General features: G+C 39.6%; 1 protein-coding gene across 2 annotated transcripts in view; it reads left to right on the top strand.

The window, feature by feature from the left end:
* SRPX (sushi repeat containing protein, X-linked) overlaps positions 1–18,650 on the top strand; it is a 122,886-nt gene that overhangs the window by 91,061 nt on the left and 13,175 nt on the right. For both annotated transcript variants that reach the window (XM_001927105.5, XM_005673554.3), the window contains one exon: positions 9,208–9,329. In XM_001927105.5, the coding sequence (XP_001927140.1) occupies positions 9,208–9,329 (122 nt within the window). The remainder of the gene's footprint in view (positions 1–9,207; positions 9,330–18,650) is intronic.

The following is an 18,650-nucleotide window of genomic DNA, read 5'->3' as shown; positions in this document are numbered from 1 at the left end:
CTTGCTTGATTTTTTGTCCTGAAGCTGGTTTTCAATAACAGTGGCCAATCGATTGCATGCTCAAGAGACAGGATCTCTGGGTTACGGAGGACGTGGCACCCTATGCTTTTTGAGGAATATTTCATTCGTGTATTATGTATGGTAAATAGGTGTTTAGAGCTATCTCGGTTTAATGGAAGGCTTCTTATTTCAGCACTAAGATAGCGAATAATGTCTTTGTTTATTCTCCCCGTGTACCTGAAGGATTTCCCATGAACTCCGAAGGGCCGTGTAAAACATTTCGGGCTCCTCTGACAGGAACCCAACTGATCTCATCTTTACCCCCAGTTCCTGCCACCTTAGCTCCACCTTGTATCCCCTTGTGCCAGCTTGGGGCTTGCTCTTCATGTAGGACGAGGCCACAGCACCCCATCACGTGGGAAATTGTGCCTTGCAGGCTCTAGTCCATGACCATACATTTCCTGACCTCTTCTTTTTTTTTGCTTTTTAGGGCTGCACCTGCGGCATATGGAGGTTCGCAGGCTTGGGGTCGAATTGGAGCTACAGCTGCCGACCTACACCACAGCTCATGGCAACGCCAGATCCTAAACCCACTGAGCGAGGCCAGGGATCAAACCTGCAACCTCATGGTTCCTAGTCAGATTCGTTTCCACTGCGCCACGATGGGAACTCCTTCAAATTACTTTTTTATTCTTCTCTTACTACCATCCCCCCTCCTGATAAGACCTCCTGACACATGGTTGAATTGGTCATGTCTCTGAGGCTCTTGCCAAGGGCCAGCTCAGAGGGTTGGAACATTTTCCTCTCTCTCTCTCTCTCTCTCTTTTTTTTTTTTTTTTTTTTTGTCTTTTTGCCTTTTCTAGGGCTGCTCCCTCAGCATATGGAGGTTTCCAGGGGCTAGCAGTCTAATCAGAGCTGTAGCCACCGGCTTACACCACAGCCACATCAACACTGGATCCGAGCCGCATCTTCGACCTACACCACAGCTCAAGGCAACGCCGGATCCTTCACCCACTGAGCAAGGCCAGGGATCGAACCCGCCAGCTCATGGTTCCTAGTCAGATTTGTTAACCACTGCACCACGACAGGAACTCCCATTTTCATCTCTTTTAAAAAAAAATCGAGCTATAATTGACACAGCATTATTAGCTTCAGGTGTACAACATAAGGATTCAGTATTTGTGTATACTGCCAAATGATTGCCGCAATAGTGAACATCCATCACCGTACATAGAAAATTTTTCTTGTAAGGAGAACTTTCAGGATCCACTTCCCTAGCTAATTTGAAATGTGCAATACAGTATTAATCACCAAGCTATACATTACATGTCCATAATTTTTTCATTTTATTAGTGGAAATTTGTATCGTTTGACTCCCTTCACCCATTTTGCCCAACCCCCAGCCCCACCTCAGGCAAACCCCAAGACTCTTCTCTATATCCATGAGCTAGTTTTTGGGTTTTGTTTGCCTTTCTTGATTCCCCATATAAGTGAGGTCCTAGAACAACTATCTTTTCCTTTGGGACTTAGCTCACTTCATATAATGAATGCCCTCAAGGTCCATCCATGTTGCAAATGGCAAGATGTCATTCTTGTTTGTATCTGAATAATATTCCATTCCATCTCTTACATTTTCTTGATCCATTCATCCATAGCTTGTTTCCATAACTTGGCTAATGTAAATAATGCTGCAGGGAAACGTTCAGATGCTTATGTCTTATTCGAGTTAGTGTTTTTCTTGGGATAAATAACCAGAAGTGGAATGGCAGAATCATATGGTAGTTCTGTTTTTAATTTTCTGAGGAAGCGTCCTACTGTTTTCCATAGTGGCTGCACCAATTTACATTCCCACCAACAGTGCACAAGCTTTCCTTCTCTGTACATCCTCAGTGGCGTTTGTTATCTGTCTTTTTGATGATAACTATTCTAACAGGCATGTGGTGATGTCTCCTCATTTTGACTTGCACTTCCCTAGGGACTAGTGATACTGAGCATCCTTTCATGTATCTGTTGCCTTTCCTACATCTTCTTTGGAAAAAGGTCTATTTTGCTTATTTTTTAAATTGGATTATGTATTTGTTACCGGGTTGTCTGAGTTCTTCAGTTTTTTTTTTTTTCCCTCCCCCCTTGGCCGCCCCATGGCATATGGAGTTCCCTGGCCAGGGATCACATCTGAGCACAAGTTTGGACCTATGCTGCAGCTGCTGCAATGCCAGATACTTTAACCCACCGCGCAGGGCCAGGGATTGAACCTGCGTCCTAGTGCTGTAGAGACCCTGTGATCCCATTGCACCACAACAGGAACTCTTTTTTTTTTTTCTTTTTAAAATTTTATTTATTTTAAAAAATAAATTCCAGGCCAGGGAGTTCCCGTTGTGGCTCAGCGGGTTACAAATCCAACTAGTAGCCATGAGGATGTGGGTTCGATCCCTGGCCTTGCTCAGTGGGTTAAGGATCTACTGTTGCCATGGGCTGTGGTGTAGGTCACAGGTACAGCTTGGATCCCGCGTGGCTGTGGCTGTGGTGTGGCTGGCAGCTGAAGCTTCAATTGATTCAACCCCTAGCCGGAGAACTTCCATATGCTACAGGTGTGGCCCTAAAAAGCAAAATAACTAATTAACTAAATAAATAAATTCTACCTCCTTTTTTTTTAAATGACCACGCCCACAGCATATAGCCAGGGATTGAATCCAAGCTGTAGCTGCAACCTATGCCACAGGTATGGCAACGCCAGATCCTTTAACCCTCTGAGCCATGGCCAGGGGTTGAACCTGTGCTTTTGCAGGACTCCAAACTGCAGCAGTCAGATTCTTAGCCAGCTGTGCCATGGCAGGAACTTCTAGATATTTTGGAAATTAACCCTTTATCAGATGAACAGTTGGCACCCCCCCCCCATTTTGTAGGTTGTCTTTGCATGTGCTGATGTTTCTTTTACTGTGCAGAAGCTTTTCAGTTTGATGTAATCCCACTCGTTTTTCATTTTGTTGCTAGTTCTTTAGGTGTCATAAACAAAACAATGATTGCCAAGACCTGTAGCAAGGAGCTTTTTTCTTATTTTTTCATCTAGGAATTTCATGGTTTCAGGTCTTAATTTAAGTCTTTAATCCATTTAAAGTTCATTTTTGTCTTTTTTTTTTTTTTTTTTTTTTTGCCTTTTCTAGGGCTGCTCCTTTGGCATATGGAGGTTCCCAGGCTAGGGGTCCAATTGGAGCTGTATCCACTGGCCTACACCACAGCCACAGCCACACAGGATCCGAGCCACGTCTGTGACCTACCCCACAGCTCACAGCAACACCGGATCCTTAACCCACTGAGCGAGGCCAGGGATCGAACCCGCATCCTCATGGTTCCTAATCGGATTTGTTAACCACTGCACCACAACGGGAACTCCTAAAGTTCATTTTTGTAAGTAGTGTTATGATGGGTTACTTTGATTTTTTTTTTTTAACGTGTGAATGTCCAGTTTTGTTTGTTTTTTTTGTTTGTTTTTGTTTTTTTAGCACCAATCAGTAAAGAGCCTGTCTTTCCTCCATTGAATATTCTTGGCTTTTGTTAAATATTAGTTGACTGCATATGTTTGGGGTTATTTCTGGACTCTCAGTTCTGTTCCATTTGGGTTTTTTTGGTCTGTTTTTATGCCAGTACCATGCTGTTGGGATTATCATACCTTTAAAGTATAGCTTGAAATCCGAAAGTGTGATGCCTCCTGGTTTTCTCAGGATGGCTTGGCTATTTAGAGGTCTTTCATGGTTCTATGTAAAAACTTGAGGATTTTTTTTCCCCACTTAGGTAAAAATGCCATTAGAATCTTTCAGCTTTTCCCCATTGAGTGCGATGAAAGGGTGCTGAATTTTGTCAGGTGATTTCCTTCTCCATCTATTGAGATGACTTTTCTTCATTTTATTAATCTGATGTCTCACATTCATTTGCATATATTGAGCTATCCTTGCATCCCAGGTATAAATCCCACCTGATGATGGTAAATAATTCTTTTAATGTGCTGTGAATTCAGTTTGCTAGCATTTTGAGAATTTTTGCGTCTATAATAATCAGGGATATTGATCTGTACTTTTTGGATAGTGTCCTTTCTGGCTTTGGTAATAGGGTAATGCTAGCCTCAGGACATGAGTTTGATAGCGTTCCCCCCTTTTCAGTTTTTTTTTTTTTTTGGAAAAATTTGAGGAGTAGTGTTAATTCTTGTTGAAATATTTGGTAAAATTCATTTAGAGAAGTTATCTGATCCTGGGCTTTTCTTTTGATTTTTGATTATTGATTTAATCTCCTTACTACTAATTAGTCTATTCAGAATTTCTATTACTTCGTGGTTCACTCTTCATCATTTGCATGTTTCTAAGATTTTTTTCATCTAAGTTGTCCAATTTATTGCCGTAGAGTTGTTTGTAAGAGCCTCTTACGAACCTTCTAGTCTGTGGTATCAATTGTAATGTCTCCTTTGTCACTTTTAATTTTATTGATTTCTTTTCTCCTTGGTTAGTCTAGCTGAAGGTTTGTGAATTTTGTTTATCTCTTCAAAGAACCAACTCTTAGTATAATTAATCTTTTCTGTTTTCATGTTCTCAATTTCATTTATTTTTGCTCTAATCTTTATTTCCTTCCTCCTGCTAACTTTGGGCTCAGTTTGTTTTCCTACCTCCTTAAGGAATAGTTAGGTTATTTGGTAAATTTCTTGCTTTTATTGTGCACTCTTACAATGCTTTTGCTGCATTTCATACGTTTTGGTATGTTGTGTTTCCATTTTTGTTTGTCTCAAGATACCTTATTTCCCCTTCGATTTCTCCTTTGATCGATATGTTTTTCAGGAGAGTGTTGTTAAATTTCCATGTATTTGTGCCTTTCCAGTTTCCTCTTGTTTTCAAGTTCTAGTTTCATACCATTGTGGTCAGAGAAGATACTTTGTACGATTTCAGTCTCTTGAATTTTGAAGACATATTTTTGTGGCCTAACATACGGTCTAGTCTAGAAAATGTTTCATGTGTACTTGAAAAATATGTATTCTGCTGATGTCGAATAGGATGTTCTGTGTTATGTCCGTTAGGTATATTTGGTCTGTAGTGTTCAAATTTGCCGTTTCCTCACGGATTTTTCTGTCTCGATCATCTAGCCATAGTTGAGACCAGAGTATTAAAGTCCCCAACTATTATTGTATTGCTGTTTATTTCTCCTTTTAGCGCTATTATTTCTTTGCTTTACATATTTATAAGTTTTCTGATGTTGAGTACATAAATATTTGTAATCATTATAACTTCTTGATGTATTGATCCCTTTATTACATAATGATCTTTTTGTCTGCTTTTACCAATTTTTCAATTAAAATATTTTGTCTAACTACCCCTGCCCTTTTTGTGTTATCCTTGCTTAAAATATTTATTCATCTCTTTATTCTGTTTATGTGCTTTTTGAAGGCTAAGTTTGACTCTTGTAGGCAGCATATCATTGGATACTTTAAAAAAATCTATTTAGCCATTCTGTTCTCACTTGGAGAATTGAATATGTTTATGCTTAAAGTGTTTATTGATAAATAAGGACTTACTGCCTTGTTAATTGTTGTTTGATAGATCCATTGTTGGCTCTTTTCCTGCTTTCTTTTATTGTGTTCTGATGTTGTGTGGTATTAGTATCGTGTTCTTTTTTGTAATCACTGTAGGTTTTTCCCTTGTGGTTACCATGAGGCTTACATTAACAGAAATCTTAAAATGAGAACACTCTATTTTAAACTAATATAAACTTAACTTCAGTAAAGTCCTAAGCTTTACACTTTTACTTCTCTTCCCCTTCACATTTTAGGTTATTGATGTTACAATTTATTTTAAATAAATTCAGTTATTATAAAACAACTAAATCTATTATTATAATATATGTAAAAATAAATTATGATAATAGATTTCATTATTTTTACCATGTTTCTTTAACTCGTAAACTAGAGCTTTAAGTAAACTACATACCACCATTACCATTCTACAGAATCCACATTTGACTATTTTCCATTACCAGTGAGTTTTAGACTACCTTCCTATGTATTTATTATAATTATTGTCCTCTTATTGTCATCCCTCAGTGTCAGCAGGGGATTGGTTCCAAGACCCGCTGAGGCTACCAAAATTAGTGGCTGTTCACATCCTATTGTCAGCCCTCAGTATCTGTAAGTTCCGCATCCGTGGATCCCCAGATTGTCCACATAGTAGTGGTCCATGGTTGAATTTGCAGATTCAGAACCCGTGGATATGGAGGGCTGTCTGTACTGCCACTAGAAGAACGAACTTTGAACCTTTCTTGTAAGGCAGGCCTAAGTGGAGAGTCTCTCAAGTTTTGTGTGTTCAGGCAAGTATTTATCCCTCCTTCATTTCTGAAGGGGAGCTTCACTGGGTATGAATTCTTCGTTGACAGTTCTTTTCCCCAATATTTTGAATAGGTCATACGATTCTCTTCTGGTCTGAAAAGTTGCTGTTGGGAAATCCACTGATAGATAGTTAAGTGGAGGTTCCCTTGTATATAACTTCTCTTTTCTTGCTGCTTTGTTGTTGTTGTTTTTGCCTTTTCTAGGGCCACTTCCACAGCATATGGAGGTTCCCAGTCTAGGGGTCTAATCAGAGCTGTGGCTGCCGGCCTATGCCACAGCCACAGCAATGCCAGATCCGAGCCGTGTCTGTGACTTACACTACAGCTCATGGCAACGCTGGATCCTTAACCCACTGAGCAAGGCCAGGGATCAAACCCGCAACCTTATGGTTCCTAGTTGGATTCATTAACCACTGAGCCATGATGGGAACTCCTTCTTGCTGCTTTTTAAACTCTTTTGTCTTTGACTTTTGACAACTTAATTATACTATGTCATGGTATAGCCATATTTGAGTTCAGCTTACTTGGGATCCTTTTGGCCTTTTGGATCTGGATGTTTAGTTCTTTCCCCAAGTTTGGAAAGTCCTCAGCCATTACTGACTTAATTAGACTTTTTGTTCCCTTTCTCCTTCTGGAATTTGCAAAATGCAAATATTTTTCATTGTGTCCCCTAAGTCCTTTGGGCTCTCTTCAATCTTTTTCATTATTTTTCCTTTTTGTTCCTCTGACTGGATAATTTCAAATGTATCCATCTTCTAGGTTTCTGATTCCTCTCCATGGTTGAATATGCTTTTGAAGCTCTCTGTCGAGTCTTCAGTTCAGCCATTCTCTTCTTCAGGTCTATTTTTTTCATAGTTTATAGTTGTTTCATTTCTCGAATTTCATTTAGTTGTCCTTTAGTTCACCAAACCTCTTTAAGAGGGTTATTCTGAATTCTTGGCAGTCATAGCTCTCCACTTCCTTAGGATCAGTTACTGGATATTCATTACTTTTCTTTGGCCATGTCATGCATACTTGCTTTTTCATGATACTTGATTCTTTACACCAGTATCTGTGCATCCGAGTAAGTAATTTGCTTTTCCAGACTTGTCAGGTTCATTTTGACAGTTTTCCACCAGTCAGCTCCATTTAGGTTTCTGGACATGTTTGCCATCCTGGGGCAGGTGGCGGCCTGCTATTAGGGTCTGTTTGGGCAAAGCATCTGTTCAAGCTCTGAGGTTGGGGGTGGGTTGTGCCATTGGATGGGAACTGCTGGATAGGAATGCTGTCTCTGTTCCTGTCCCAATGAGGCTGTAGGATGGGCTTCGTGATTGTCTGGATTCTGATCAGACTTACTAGACCTTTGGGACTGGGTACTATGCCCAACAGGAGGTGGTGCTATGATTGAGCTTCCTTTCCTTGGCCAGGCAGCAGGATGGGACCCAGGGCCTGCATGGCTCATTGTTTGGGGACCTAAATCAGGCAAGAGTGTGCACTGAATATTTTGGTTAGGTAAGGCCACCTGTTTTGCTCTGCAGACAGAAAAAGCCACAGGCTGTACTCTCTGTTCAAGTGCCACTGTAAGCAGGGCTGTTGCATGGGCTACCCAGCTTTCTGTGTGTTAAGGTTAGGTTCCTTGGTCAGGTGGTCTAAAGGTAGTCATTAGTCATAAGTGAAGTTGTGAATGAGTTTCCCTTCCTGGGCACAGCAAGAGAAGCAGCTCAGATGCCACTAATGCTCTTTGATGTAGGCTTGACTCAAGCTGACTCATGCCTCAAGTTCCCTGGCCAAATAGGGCCACTGGCTTTGCTCTGGTAGCCACTAGCTCTGCTCACCCACCTCTCAGCTTAAGAGCCGCTGGGTTATGGAGCTTCTAGCTGTTCTCCCCAACCCTTTCTGTGAGCTGGGGGCCACGTAACACAGTGGGTAGGGCTATGATTCGGGCTCTTGCCTGGGTGGGGCTGGGAGGGCCACTTCAGGCAACTCTCAAATTTTCCTAAACTGTCTGTCACATCCAGAGGGGCCATGAGCCTCAATCTGTAGTGGGTGAGGCTGTCTATCAACTCCCTTGCCTGCACATAGCTGGGGAACTCTCCAGAGGGAGAGCACAAAGATGGCGTCCTTGGCCCACATTCGCTGAGAACCTCTCTGAGGGCCTCTAGATAGGTGCCAATAATGAAACCTGCCCTCTGGCTGAAGATTCAGGACAAAAGGCGTGGCCTCTATCACAGAAACTGGGGGTGTGTTTCTGTCAGTTGTCTGTGCAATGTCCTGGGGATGGTAGCCCCCCAAGTACTGTTACGGTCACGTGGGACCCAGGAATGTCAGCTCCTCTGGCCACCAGAGCCAGGCCATCAAAGGGCGTCCCCTCCATAACAATCACCAAAAGCAGATCACTGGACATAAAAACCAGGACATCTGCTGAGGGTTGGAACCTTTCATCCTGTGTGAGTGTATGGGGGGACTTAAGGCAGGTGGATGTGAGGGGTGGAAGGCAGGACAGATAAAGGGACACTGAAGCAGTCTTGTTTCCTTGCAAAAACAGGTTAGAGTCCTCTGGGGGTGGTCTTGGACAGTTTTTAGGAAATTTGGCTCCTGCAAAGTCTCACCCCATCTGGAAATACATACACTGCCATTGTGCTAAGGTTTTCAAAATCTCATTGCCAAGCCATGTCTCAGTGATTCCTCCAGGAAGGTATTGAGGTGTTATAGCCCCTAGTTAATCAGAAATTCTCAACTATCTTCAGGACTTGTGGAGTGGGCAAGTAAAAACTTCCCAAAACAGAACAGTGCCGCTCCTGCTGCCTGCACTTTGACATGGAATGTTCTTCACAGATCTCCTACTGCCTGTTGTTTTTCTTTTTTCCTCAGCAAGCACAGTGTGGCCTGGATCTTCGACACATCACGGTAGTGGAGCTGGTGGGCGTGTTCCCGACTCTCATCGGCAGGATCGGAGCAAAGATTATGCCTCCAGCCCTAGCCCTGCAGCTCAGGTATGGGGAGGTTCTGTCCTTAAATGTTAACACCTATAAATGTACTTTTTCTCTGATCAAGTTGCCTATTTTCTATTCAGCCTTAATGCCAGGCAACCTTCAACATTTAATTACTTTTATCCTGGGCGTATCATAACCGTGTTGCTGCTTGTCCAAGTATACAATGCAGTGGGAAACTATCAGCCTTTTTTCCCCGTCCAAGTATGTTGCTTTATCTTTGTGGTGCTTTTTCCCCCTTGGGGGTGGGTGGGAGTGGGATGGGTAGTGGAGCGACTACAAAGAGGACTTAAGCAATCCTTGGTCTTAGTAAAGAGGGCAGGCATCCCAAATTGAGCCTTTCCAGGCTTGGCCTCTGTTTTCTCCATGCTTCCAGGGCACTTGTCCATTGCCCCATTTTAACAACTCTATTTTATTTTGGTAACGCTTAGAAAGCCAGAACCCTGGTGTTCAGACTCTGAGTAATGATGCATTAAAAGAAGCAGAATTCAATAGCCAAAACGGAATTTCAGAGCAACCCAAATTTTTACTTTTGATCACTGTGCAGAGGATAATTAGGATAAAGCAAAGCTCCTGAAAATCTCCCTTTCTCATCTTTTTCTCTCTCACTCTGCAAGGGAGGTGGTAGTTCTCTGTTCTGTACAGTCCCATGGTCCCAAGCTATTGATGCTCCACCATCTGGTAGCATCAACATCCCAGAATACATTATTTCCAGGTTTCTGCAAAGGGGGAAAGAGAGTGAAAACAAACCATGCGACTTTTTTTTTTTTTTTTTTTTTTTTTGGACTTCATATTGGAAGCATACATTTGCTGTCTCCCAAGTCATTGGCCTGAAGTCAATGCATGATGGGGATCAAAGCTCAAGGGAGGCTAGGAAATGCAGTGTTCTGTGTTTCCAGGAAGAAGAAAGAACTTGGTGAACCCTACCACAGATTTTCAAAGAGGTTCACAGAAATCCCTTGAGATGATGATATAAATATATTCTTAGCAAGCGATGTTACAGATTGGCACGATAGCTTCTTTTTCTAATTTCCCTATTTTTCCATCCGCCTTTTGACCCACCACATGTTTTGAAAAAAGATTTTCTTAAGTATAATTGATTTATAATGTAAATTTCTGCCGTACAGCAAAGTGATTTAGTTATACAAATACATACATTCTTTTTTATATTCTTGTCCATCATGGTCTATCCCAGGAGACTGGATATAAGTCCTTGGGGTATACAGTAGGACCTTGTTGTTTATCCACTATAAATTTAATGGTTCGCATCTACTAACCCAAACCCTCAGTCCACCTCACTCCCTCTCCCCTCCCCCTTAGCAGTCACACATCAGTTTTTGTATGTCTGTGAGACTATTAGTTTTGTAGATAGGTTCATTTGCACTATATTTTAGATTGTACATAAAAGGGATATCCTATGGTAGTTTTCTTTCTTTCTGATTTACTTAGGAGAATTTCTAGTTGCATCCATGTTGCTGTGAATGGCATTATTTCATTCTTTTTAATGGCTGGGCAGTATTCCATTGTATATATGTACCACATCTTTTTTTTTTTTTTTTCAACTATGACCGTTTTTATTTAATTTTTATTTTATTTTTTTAATCACATCTGTAGTTACATAATGATCATCACACATCTCCTTAATCCATTCATCTGTCAATGGACATTTAGGTTGTTTCCATATCTTGGCTATTGTGAATAGTGCTATTAGGAACACTGAGGCACACGTATCTTTTTGAATTACATTTTGTCTGGATATATGTCCAGGAGTGGGATTGCTGGATCATATGGTAATTCTATTTTTAGCTTTCTGAGGAATCTCCATACTATTTTCCACAGTGGTTGCACCAACTTAGATTCCCATCAACAGTGTAGGAAGGTTCCCTCTTCTCTATATCCTCTATAGCATTTGTTTTTGTAGACTTGTTAATACTGGCCATTCTGACCAGAGTAAGGTGCATTTCTCTAATAATTAGTGATGTTGAGCATCTTTTCATGTGCCTACTGGCTATCTGTATATCTTTATTGGAGAAATGTCTACCTAGGTCTTCTCATTTTTCAACTGGATTTTTTGTTGTTGTTGAGTTTGTATATTTTAGAGATGAGGCCCTTGTTGGTTGCATCATTTGCAACTATTTTTTCCCATTCTTTAGGTTGTCTTTGCATTTTGTTGAAGGTTCCCTTTGCTGTGCAAAAGCTTGTTAAGTTTGATGAGGTCCCATTTGTTTGTTTTTGTTACTTCAATTGCCTTGGGAGACTGACCTAAGAAAATAGTTGTACAGTTTATGTCAGAGAATATTTTGCTTATATTCTCTTCTAGGAGTTTTATGGTGTTCTGATTACACTGATTTACATGATGCTGTCCAATATTCCCAGTACCACTTGCAAAAGACTTTTCCCCATTTTATATTCTTGCCTCCTTTGTGGAAGATTGATTAACCATAGGTGTGTGGGTTTATTTCTGATCCACTGAACCATATGCCTGTTTTTGTACCAATACCACACTGCTTTTGATTACTGTAGCTCTGTAATATTGTCTGAAGTCTGGGAGAGTTATGCCTCCTGGCCCCACCACCCCCACTTCCTCCTCAGGATTACTTTGGCAATTCTGGGTCTTTTTTATGGTTCCATATAAATTTTTGGATTTTTTGTTCTAGTTCTATGAAAAATGGGTAATTTGATAGGGATTACGTTAAATTCATAGATGGCATTGGTAGTTATTGCCATTTTAACATATTAATTGTTCCAATGCAAGAGTATGGTATATCTTTTAATCACATCCTTGGTCAGGTTTATTCCTAGGTATTTTATTTTTTGGTGGGATTTTAAAAGGTATTGGGTTTTTTTTTTTTTTTTTTAGATTCTTTGTCTGATATTTCATTGTTAGTATACAAAAAAGCAAGTGATTTTTGAATGTTAATCTTGTATCCTGCTACTTTGCTGAATTCATTTATCAGATCTAGGAGTTTTTGTGAGGAGTCCTTGGGGTTTTCTATATATTGTCTCCTGTCGTCTGCATATAGTGACACTTTTACCTCTTTTCTTCCAATTTGGATATCTTTTATTTTTCTTGTCTGATTGCTGTGACTAGGACTTCCAGCACTATGTTGAATAAAAGTGGTGAGTGCGCATCCTTTGCTTGTTTCAAATTTTAGTGGGAAGGCTTTCAGCTTTTCACCATTGAGTATTATATTGGCTGTGGGTTTGTCATAAATGATTTGTATTATATTTAGATATGTTCCCTCTGTACCCACTTCAGTAAGAGTTTTTATCATGAATATATGTTGGATTTTATCAAATGCTTTTTCCACATCTATTGAGATGGTCATGTGGTTTTTGACTCTAATGTGGTGAATTACATTGATTTGCATATATTGAACCATCCTTCTGAACTTGGGATGAATCCCACTTGGTCATGATGTATGATCTTTTTATGTGTCGTTGGATTCGTTTTGTTAAAATTTTGTTGAGAATTTTGGCATCTATCTTCACTAAAGATAATTAAGCCTATAATTTTCTTTTTTGGTAGTATCTTTGTCTGGTTTTGGTATTAAGTGATGGTGGCTTCATCACTTTGGGAGTGTTCTCTCTTCTTCAGTCTTTTGGAAAAGTTAGAGTAGGACCAGTATAAGTTTTTCTTTGTATGTTTGGTAGAATTTGCCTGTGAAGCCCTTGGTTCTGGGCTTGTGTTTGTAGGGAGGTTTTTTTTTTTAATATTACATATTCAATTTCACTTCTAGTGATTGACCTGTTGAAATTATCTATTTCTTCTTGATTCAACTTTGGTGGGTTTTATGTTAAGTTGTTCATTTCTTCTATGTTGTCATGTAATTGTGCATAGTATTCTCTTAGGGGTTTTTGTATTTCTGCAGTATCAGTGGATAGTTCTCCTTTTTCATTAATTATTTTACTTAAGTTCTCCCTCTTCCTGGTGAGCCTGGTCAGGGGTTTGTCAATTTTGTATACCCTTTCCAAAGAACCAGCTCTTGGTGGTGCTGATTTTTTTTTTTAAATCTTTTATTTTATTTCATCTCTTATCTTTTTATTTACTTCCTTCTGATTTTAGGTTTTGTTTGTTCTTTCTCTAATTCTTTTAGGTGGTAGGTTAGGCTATTGATTTGAGGTTCTTTCTTTCTTTCTTTCTTTCTTTTTAAAGAAAGCTTGTATTGCTATGAACTTCCCTCTAAGAATTGCTTTTGTGGTGTCCCAAAGATTTTGTATGGTTGTTTTCATTTTCATTTTTCAAAAGGTGTTTTTAATTTCCATTTTGATTTCCTCATTGACCCATTGGGTTTTTTTTTAGTAGCATGTTGTTCAGTCTCCATGTAGTCATTTTTTTTCTGTTCCTGTGGTTGATTTCTAGTTTAATGCCTTTGTGGTCAGAGAAGATGCTTGAAATAATTTCTGTATTCTTAAACTTGTTGAAGTTAGTTTTGTGCCCTAATAGGTGGTCAGTTCTAGAGAATGTTACATGTGCACTTGAAAAGAATGTATATTCTGGGTTTTTTGGATGTAATGTCCTGAAAATACCAATTAAATCTATCTGTTGTATAATTTACATCTTTGCTGCCTTGTTGATTTTTCTGTCTAGAATCTCTGTCCATTGATATGAGTGGGGTATTAAAGTCTCCTACTATTATTGTATTCCCATCAATTTCTCCCTTTATGTCTGTTAGTATTTATGTAATTGGGTGCTCCTATATTGGGTGCATATATGTTGACAAGTGTAATAATCCTCTTCTTGAATTGATTATTTTCATTAAATAGTGTCCTTCTTTATGGCCTTTATTTTAAAGTACATTTTGTCTGATGATAGTATTGGAACCCCCACTTTACTATTTTTGTTAGCACAAAATAACTTTTACCATCCCTTCACTTTCAATCTATTTGCGTCCTTTGCTCTAAGGTGGGTCTCTTGCAGACAGTATATTGTAGGCTCTGTTATTTGTTTTTGTTTTTAAATCCAGTGTGTCACTGTGTTTTGATGGGAGCATTCAGTCCATTGAATTTTAAAGTAATTATTGATGAATATGTGTTTAGTGCCATTTTAAACCTCATTTTCCAGTTGATTGTGTTTCTTCTCTGTTCCATTTGTTTTCTTCTTGTGTTTTGATAATTTCCTTTTATTTTATGCTTATGTCCTCTTATTTTTGTTTTTTGTTAATCTATTGTTTGTTTGCTATGTGGCTACCTGTTTTTCCGAGTATGTTAACCCCTTCCTATATCAGCTTGCTTTAGACTGATAGGCTCAAACACCTTCTATAAAAAGGCTAGATTGTCTTACTCTCCTTCCCCACGTTTTATGATTTTTATCTCTTTTTTTTAATATCTTAATGTTATCCTTTTGCTGTTTCGTTTATTCATCATTGCTTTCACAAATAGTTTTTTTTCCTTTTTGATACATATGCTGGCTTATTTAAGTGATTACTTTCCAATTGTGATTTCCTACATCCTATATTTTCTTCTTTCCTATTTTAGTGGAGACCTATCAATATTCTTTAGGATAGGTTTAGTACTGCTGCATTCTTTTAGATTTTGCTGGTCTGAGAAATTCTTAAGGCTGCACCTGTGGCATGTGGAAGTTCTTGGGCTGGGGCTTGAATTCGAGCTGCAGCTGCCTGCCTATGCCACAGCCACAACAGTGTGGGATCTGAGCCACATCTGTGACCTACCCCATAGCTTAGTGGCAATGCCAGGTCCTTAACCTGCTGAGCCATAATGGGAACTCCATAGTCTTTTAGAGTCTAGTTTGCCTGATAGAAGAATAGCTATCCAGCTTATTTATGGCTTCCATTTGTATGGGATACATTTTTTTCATTCCTTCACTTTGTGTGTGTCCTTAGATCTGAAATGAGTCCCTTGTAGATAGCATATATATAGGTTTTGTTTTTTAAATCCATTTAGTTATTGTCTTTTGATTAGAGATTTCAGTCCACTTAAATATAATTATCAATAGGTATATACTTCCACTTTGTTAATTGTTTTTGGCTCTTTTTATAGTTAGTCAGTTACTTTCTTTTGTTTTCCTGTGTGGTTTGATGACTTAAGTGGTATGCTTAGATTGCGTTCTCATCTTTTGTGTATCCTACTGTAGGTTTTTGCTTTGTGGTCACCATGAAGTTTATGTACAACAACTTATAATGTTCTATTTTAAGTTGATAAGTTTGCATTCTAAAGCTCCACACGTATTTTGTTGTTGATGTCACATTTTATATCTTTAACTAGTTATTGTAGTCTTTAACTAGTTATTGTAGTGTACCCTTTAACTAGTTATTGTAGTTCTTTTACTGCTTTTGTCTTTTCCTCTTTATACTAGCTTTATAAAAATCCACTACCTTTACTTAGATATCTATCTTTTAACAGGGAGATTTATACTTCGATGTTTGCTCCTGTTACTAATTAATGCCTTTTTCAGGTTAAAGAACTCCCTTTAACATTTCTTTTAAGGCTAGTTTATTGGTGACATGCCCCTTAGCTTTTGCTTGTCTGCAAAGCCCTTTCTCTCTCCTTCAATTCTAAATTTCATTGGGTAGTGTATTCTTGGTTAGAAGTTTTTATCTTTCAGCAGAATAAATTTTTCCACTGACTCTAGCCTGCTACATTTCTGATGAAAAATCTGATATTTTTATGAGGTTCCCTTGTATGTAACATGCTGTTTTTTCTCTTGCTTAAGATTCTTTCTTTGACTTTGAGCTTTTGGCATTTTAACCATCATGTGTCTTGGTGTGGGTCTCTTTAGGTTCTTTTTCAGACCCTCTGGGTTTCCTGGATCTGGATGTCTTTTCTTCCCCAGGTTAAGGGAAAGTTTCAGCTGTTACTTCTTAAAATGTTTTCCGCTTCTTTCTCTCTCCAGTCTCCAGATAGGACCCTTAGACTGTGGATGTTAGTCAGCTTGCTTCTGTCCCATAGGTCCCTTAAGCTATCTTTACTTTTTACATTGTTTTCTTTTAGCTCTGATTGGATGAGTTCCACTGCCTTCACTTCGAGTTTGCTGATACATTCTACTGCTTCATCTTCCTTTAGACCCCTCTACTGTATTTTTCAGTTTAGTTACTGTAGTCTTCAGCTATGTGACCTCTTTCTGGTAGTCTCTTAACATTTCTATCTCTTTGAAGTTTTTGTTATGTTCATCCATTCCTCTTGAGTTCAGGGAGCATCTTTTTTATTTGTAATTTTTTTTTTTGCCTGCACCCATGGCAGGGTCAGGGATCAAAACCAAGACACTGCAGAGACGATGCCAGATACTTAACTTGCTGAGCCACATGGGAACTCTCCCCCATGAGCATCTTTAATAACCATTACTTTTATTTATTTATTTATTTATTTAATAACCATTACTTTTAACTCTTCACCAGGTAAATTGCATATCTGTTTCATTAAGGGTTTTTTTTTTTCCTGAAGTTTTTGTTATTCTTTCATTTGGAGCATATTTCTTTGTTTCTTCATTTTACTTAGCTCTCTATTGGTTTCTACGCATTAGATGAAATAGCCACTTCTCTTGAAGGAACAGCCTTAGGTAGGAGATGAATCTTATTGTTCAACCTTGCCCTAGCTTTTTGTTGTCGCTCAAATCTTTTTTTTTTTGATAATGATTTTTATTTTTTTCCATCATAGCTGATTTACAGTGTTCTGTCAATTTTCTACTGCACAGCGAAGTGGCCCAGTCACGCATACATGTATACATTCTTTTTTCTCACATTATCATGCTCCATCACAAGTGACCAGACCTAGTTCCCAGAGCTATACAGCAGGATCCCATTGCTTATCCATTCCAAAGGCAATAGTTTCAGGTGCATCTATTAACCACAAATTCCCAGTCCCTCCCACTACCTCCTGGAAACCACAAGTCTGTTCTCCATGTCCCTGGTTTTCTTTTCTGTGGAAAGGTTCATTTGTGCCATATATTAGATTCCAGATATAAGTGAAATCATATGGTATTTGCCTTTCTCTTTCTGACTTACTTAGTATGAATCTCTGGTTGCATGTTGCTGCAAATGGCATTATTTTGTTCTTTTTTATGGCTGAGTGGTATTCCATTGTGTATATATATACCACTTTATATTTAGATTGGCCCACTTCTATTATCCCGTAGATCTCTTATGTTGCTTTTGTGTTTTTTATTTGATTTTCTGTCTGCTGTCCTGATTGGGTGATTTCCATTATTCTGTCTTCCAAGTGACTAATTCGTTCCTTTGCATTATTCATTCTGCTCTTTAGTGCCTTTAGCTCAGTTTGCATCTCCTGCAAATGAATTTTCTCATTTTTCTATGTTCCTTCTTATATTTCCTAGTTCTTTTCTAAAGGAATCTGCATTACTTTTTAATCTCTGCTCTTAATTTGTTGATATTCAGCCTTACTTCCTTCAGTATTTTCACCATCTCCCTTTTGAACTCAGTGTCTATCAGACTGCAGAGGTCTGTTTCATTGTTTGCTACTTCAGGTGAATTCTCCTGTTCCTTTAACTGGGAATGGTGTCTGAACTTACTCATCTTGCTTATGCTTTTTCTTTCTCTGTGAGTTTAGGGAAGCCAAACTGTAGTCTTGTGGGGCTACTTCTATGAAAGAGCACCCTTTTGTATTTTGTGGGGGGTTACTATTTATTTTGGGCATGGGAGTTTGAATATTTGCTGTCTTTCTTTGGTGTGAGCAGGCCGTCATTCCCAGGGTGCTGGGTATGTTTCCAGGGAGAAGGAGGCAATGGGTAGGGCTAGTAGTCAGTGCCTGGTTGCTGGGCTCTCAGAAGCAGCAAGGACCTGCAGGAAGGTGCTGCTGGCTACTCCTAGTTGCAGGGCCCTGGGACGTGGTAATGAGCATTATGCAGATTGGCAAGGTGCCCAGAGCATTTGGCAGTGGCAGCAGCAGGGTGTGTGAGTTCCCAGGAGAGTGAGAGCAACAGTAGGTAGTGTTCGATTGCAGTGCCCACCTCTGAGGTGACTGGAGCCACAAGTGGTAGCGGCCCATGCCCACCTCTGGAGTCAGTGATAACTGCTGTGGTTTGCTTCCGCCACCTGCAGACCACACAAGGAGCACCCCGTCTCACTTAGCCCACAAAGGAGGTGCTACACAGGCTGCTCCTAGTTGCAGGATCCTGGGAAGTGACAGAGATCAAGTGTGTGGGCACTGCCCAGAGTGTTTGGCAGTGGCAGCAGCTGGGCCGGTGTGCTTCCAGGGGTTCGAGAGCAACAACAGGTGGTGTTCGGTCACAGAGCTCTCCTCTGTGGTGCCTTGGGGTAATGGGGGCTGCAGGTGGTGCCTGTTCAGACTCCTAGTGGTAGTGGGCCATGCCCACCTCTGGAGTCAGTGATAACTGCAGTGGTTTGCCCC

This window comes from Sus scrofa, chromosome X (genome assembly GCF_000003025.6).
Source record: "Sus scrofa isolate TJ Tabasco breed Duroc chromosome X, Sscrofa11.1, whole genome shotgun sequence".
Taxonomy (NCBI): domain Eukaryota; kingdom Metazoa; phylum Chordata; class Mammalia; order Artiodactyla; family Suidae; genus Sus; species Sus scrofa.
This window is presented reverse-complemented; position numbering and strand designations above follow the sequence as displayed.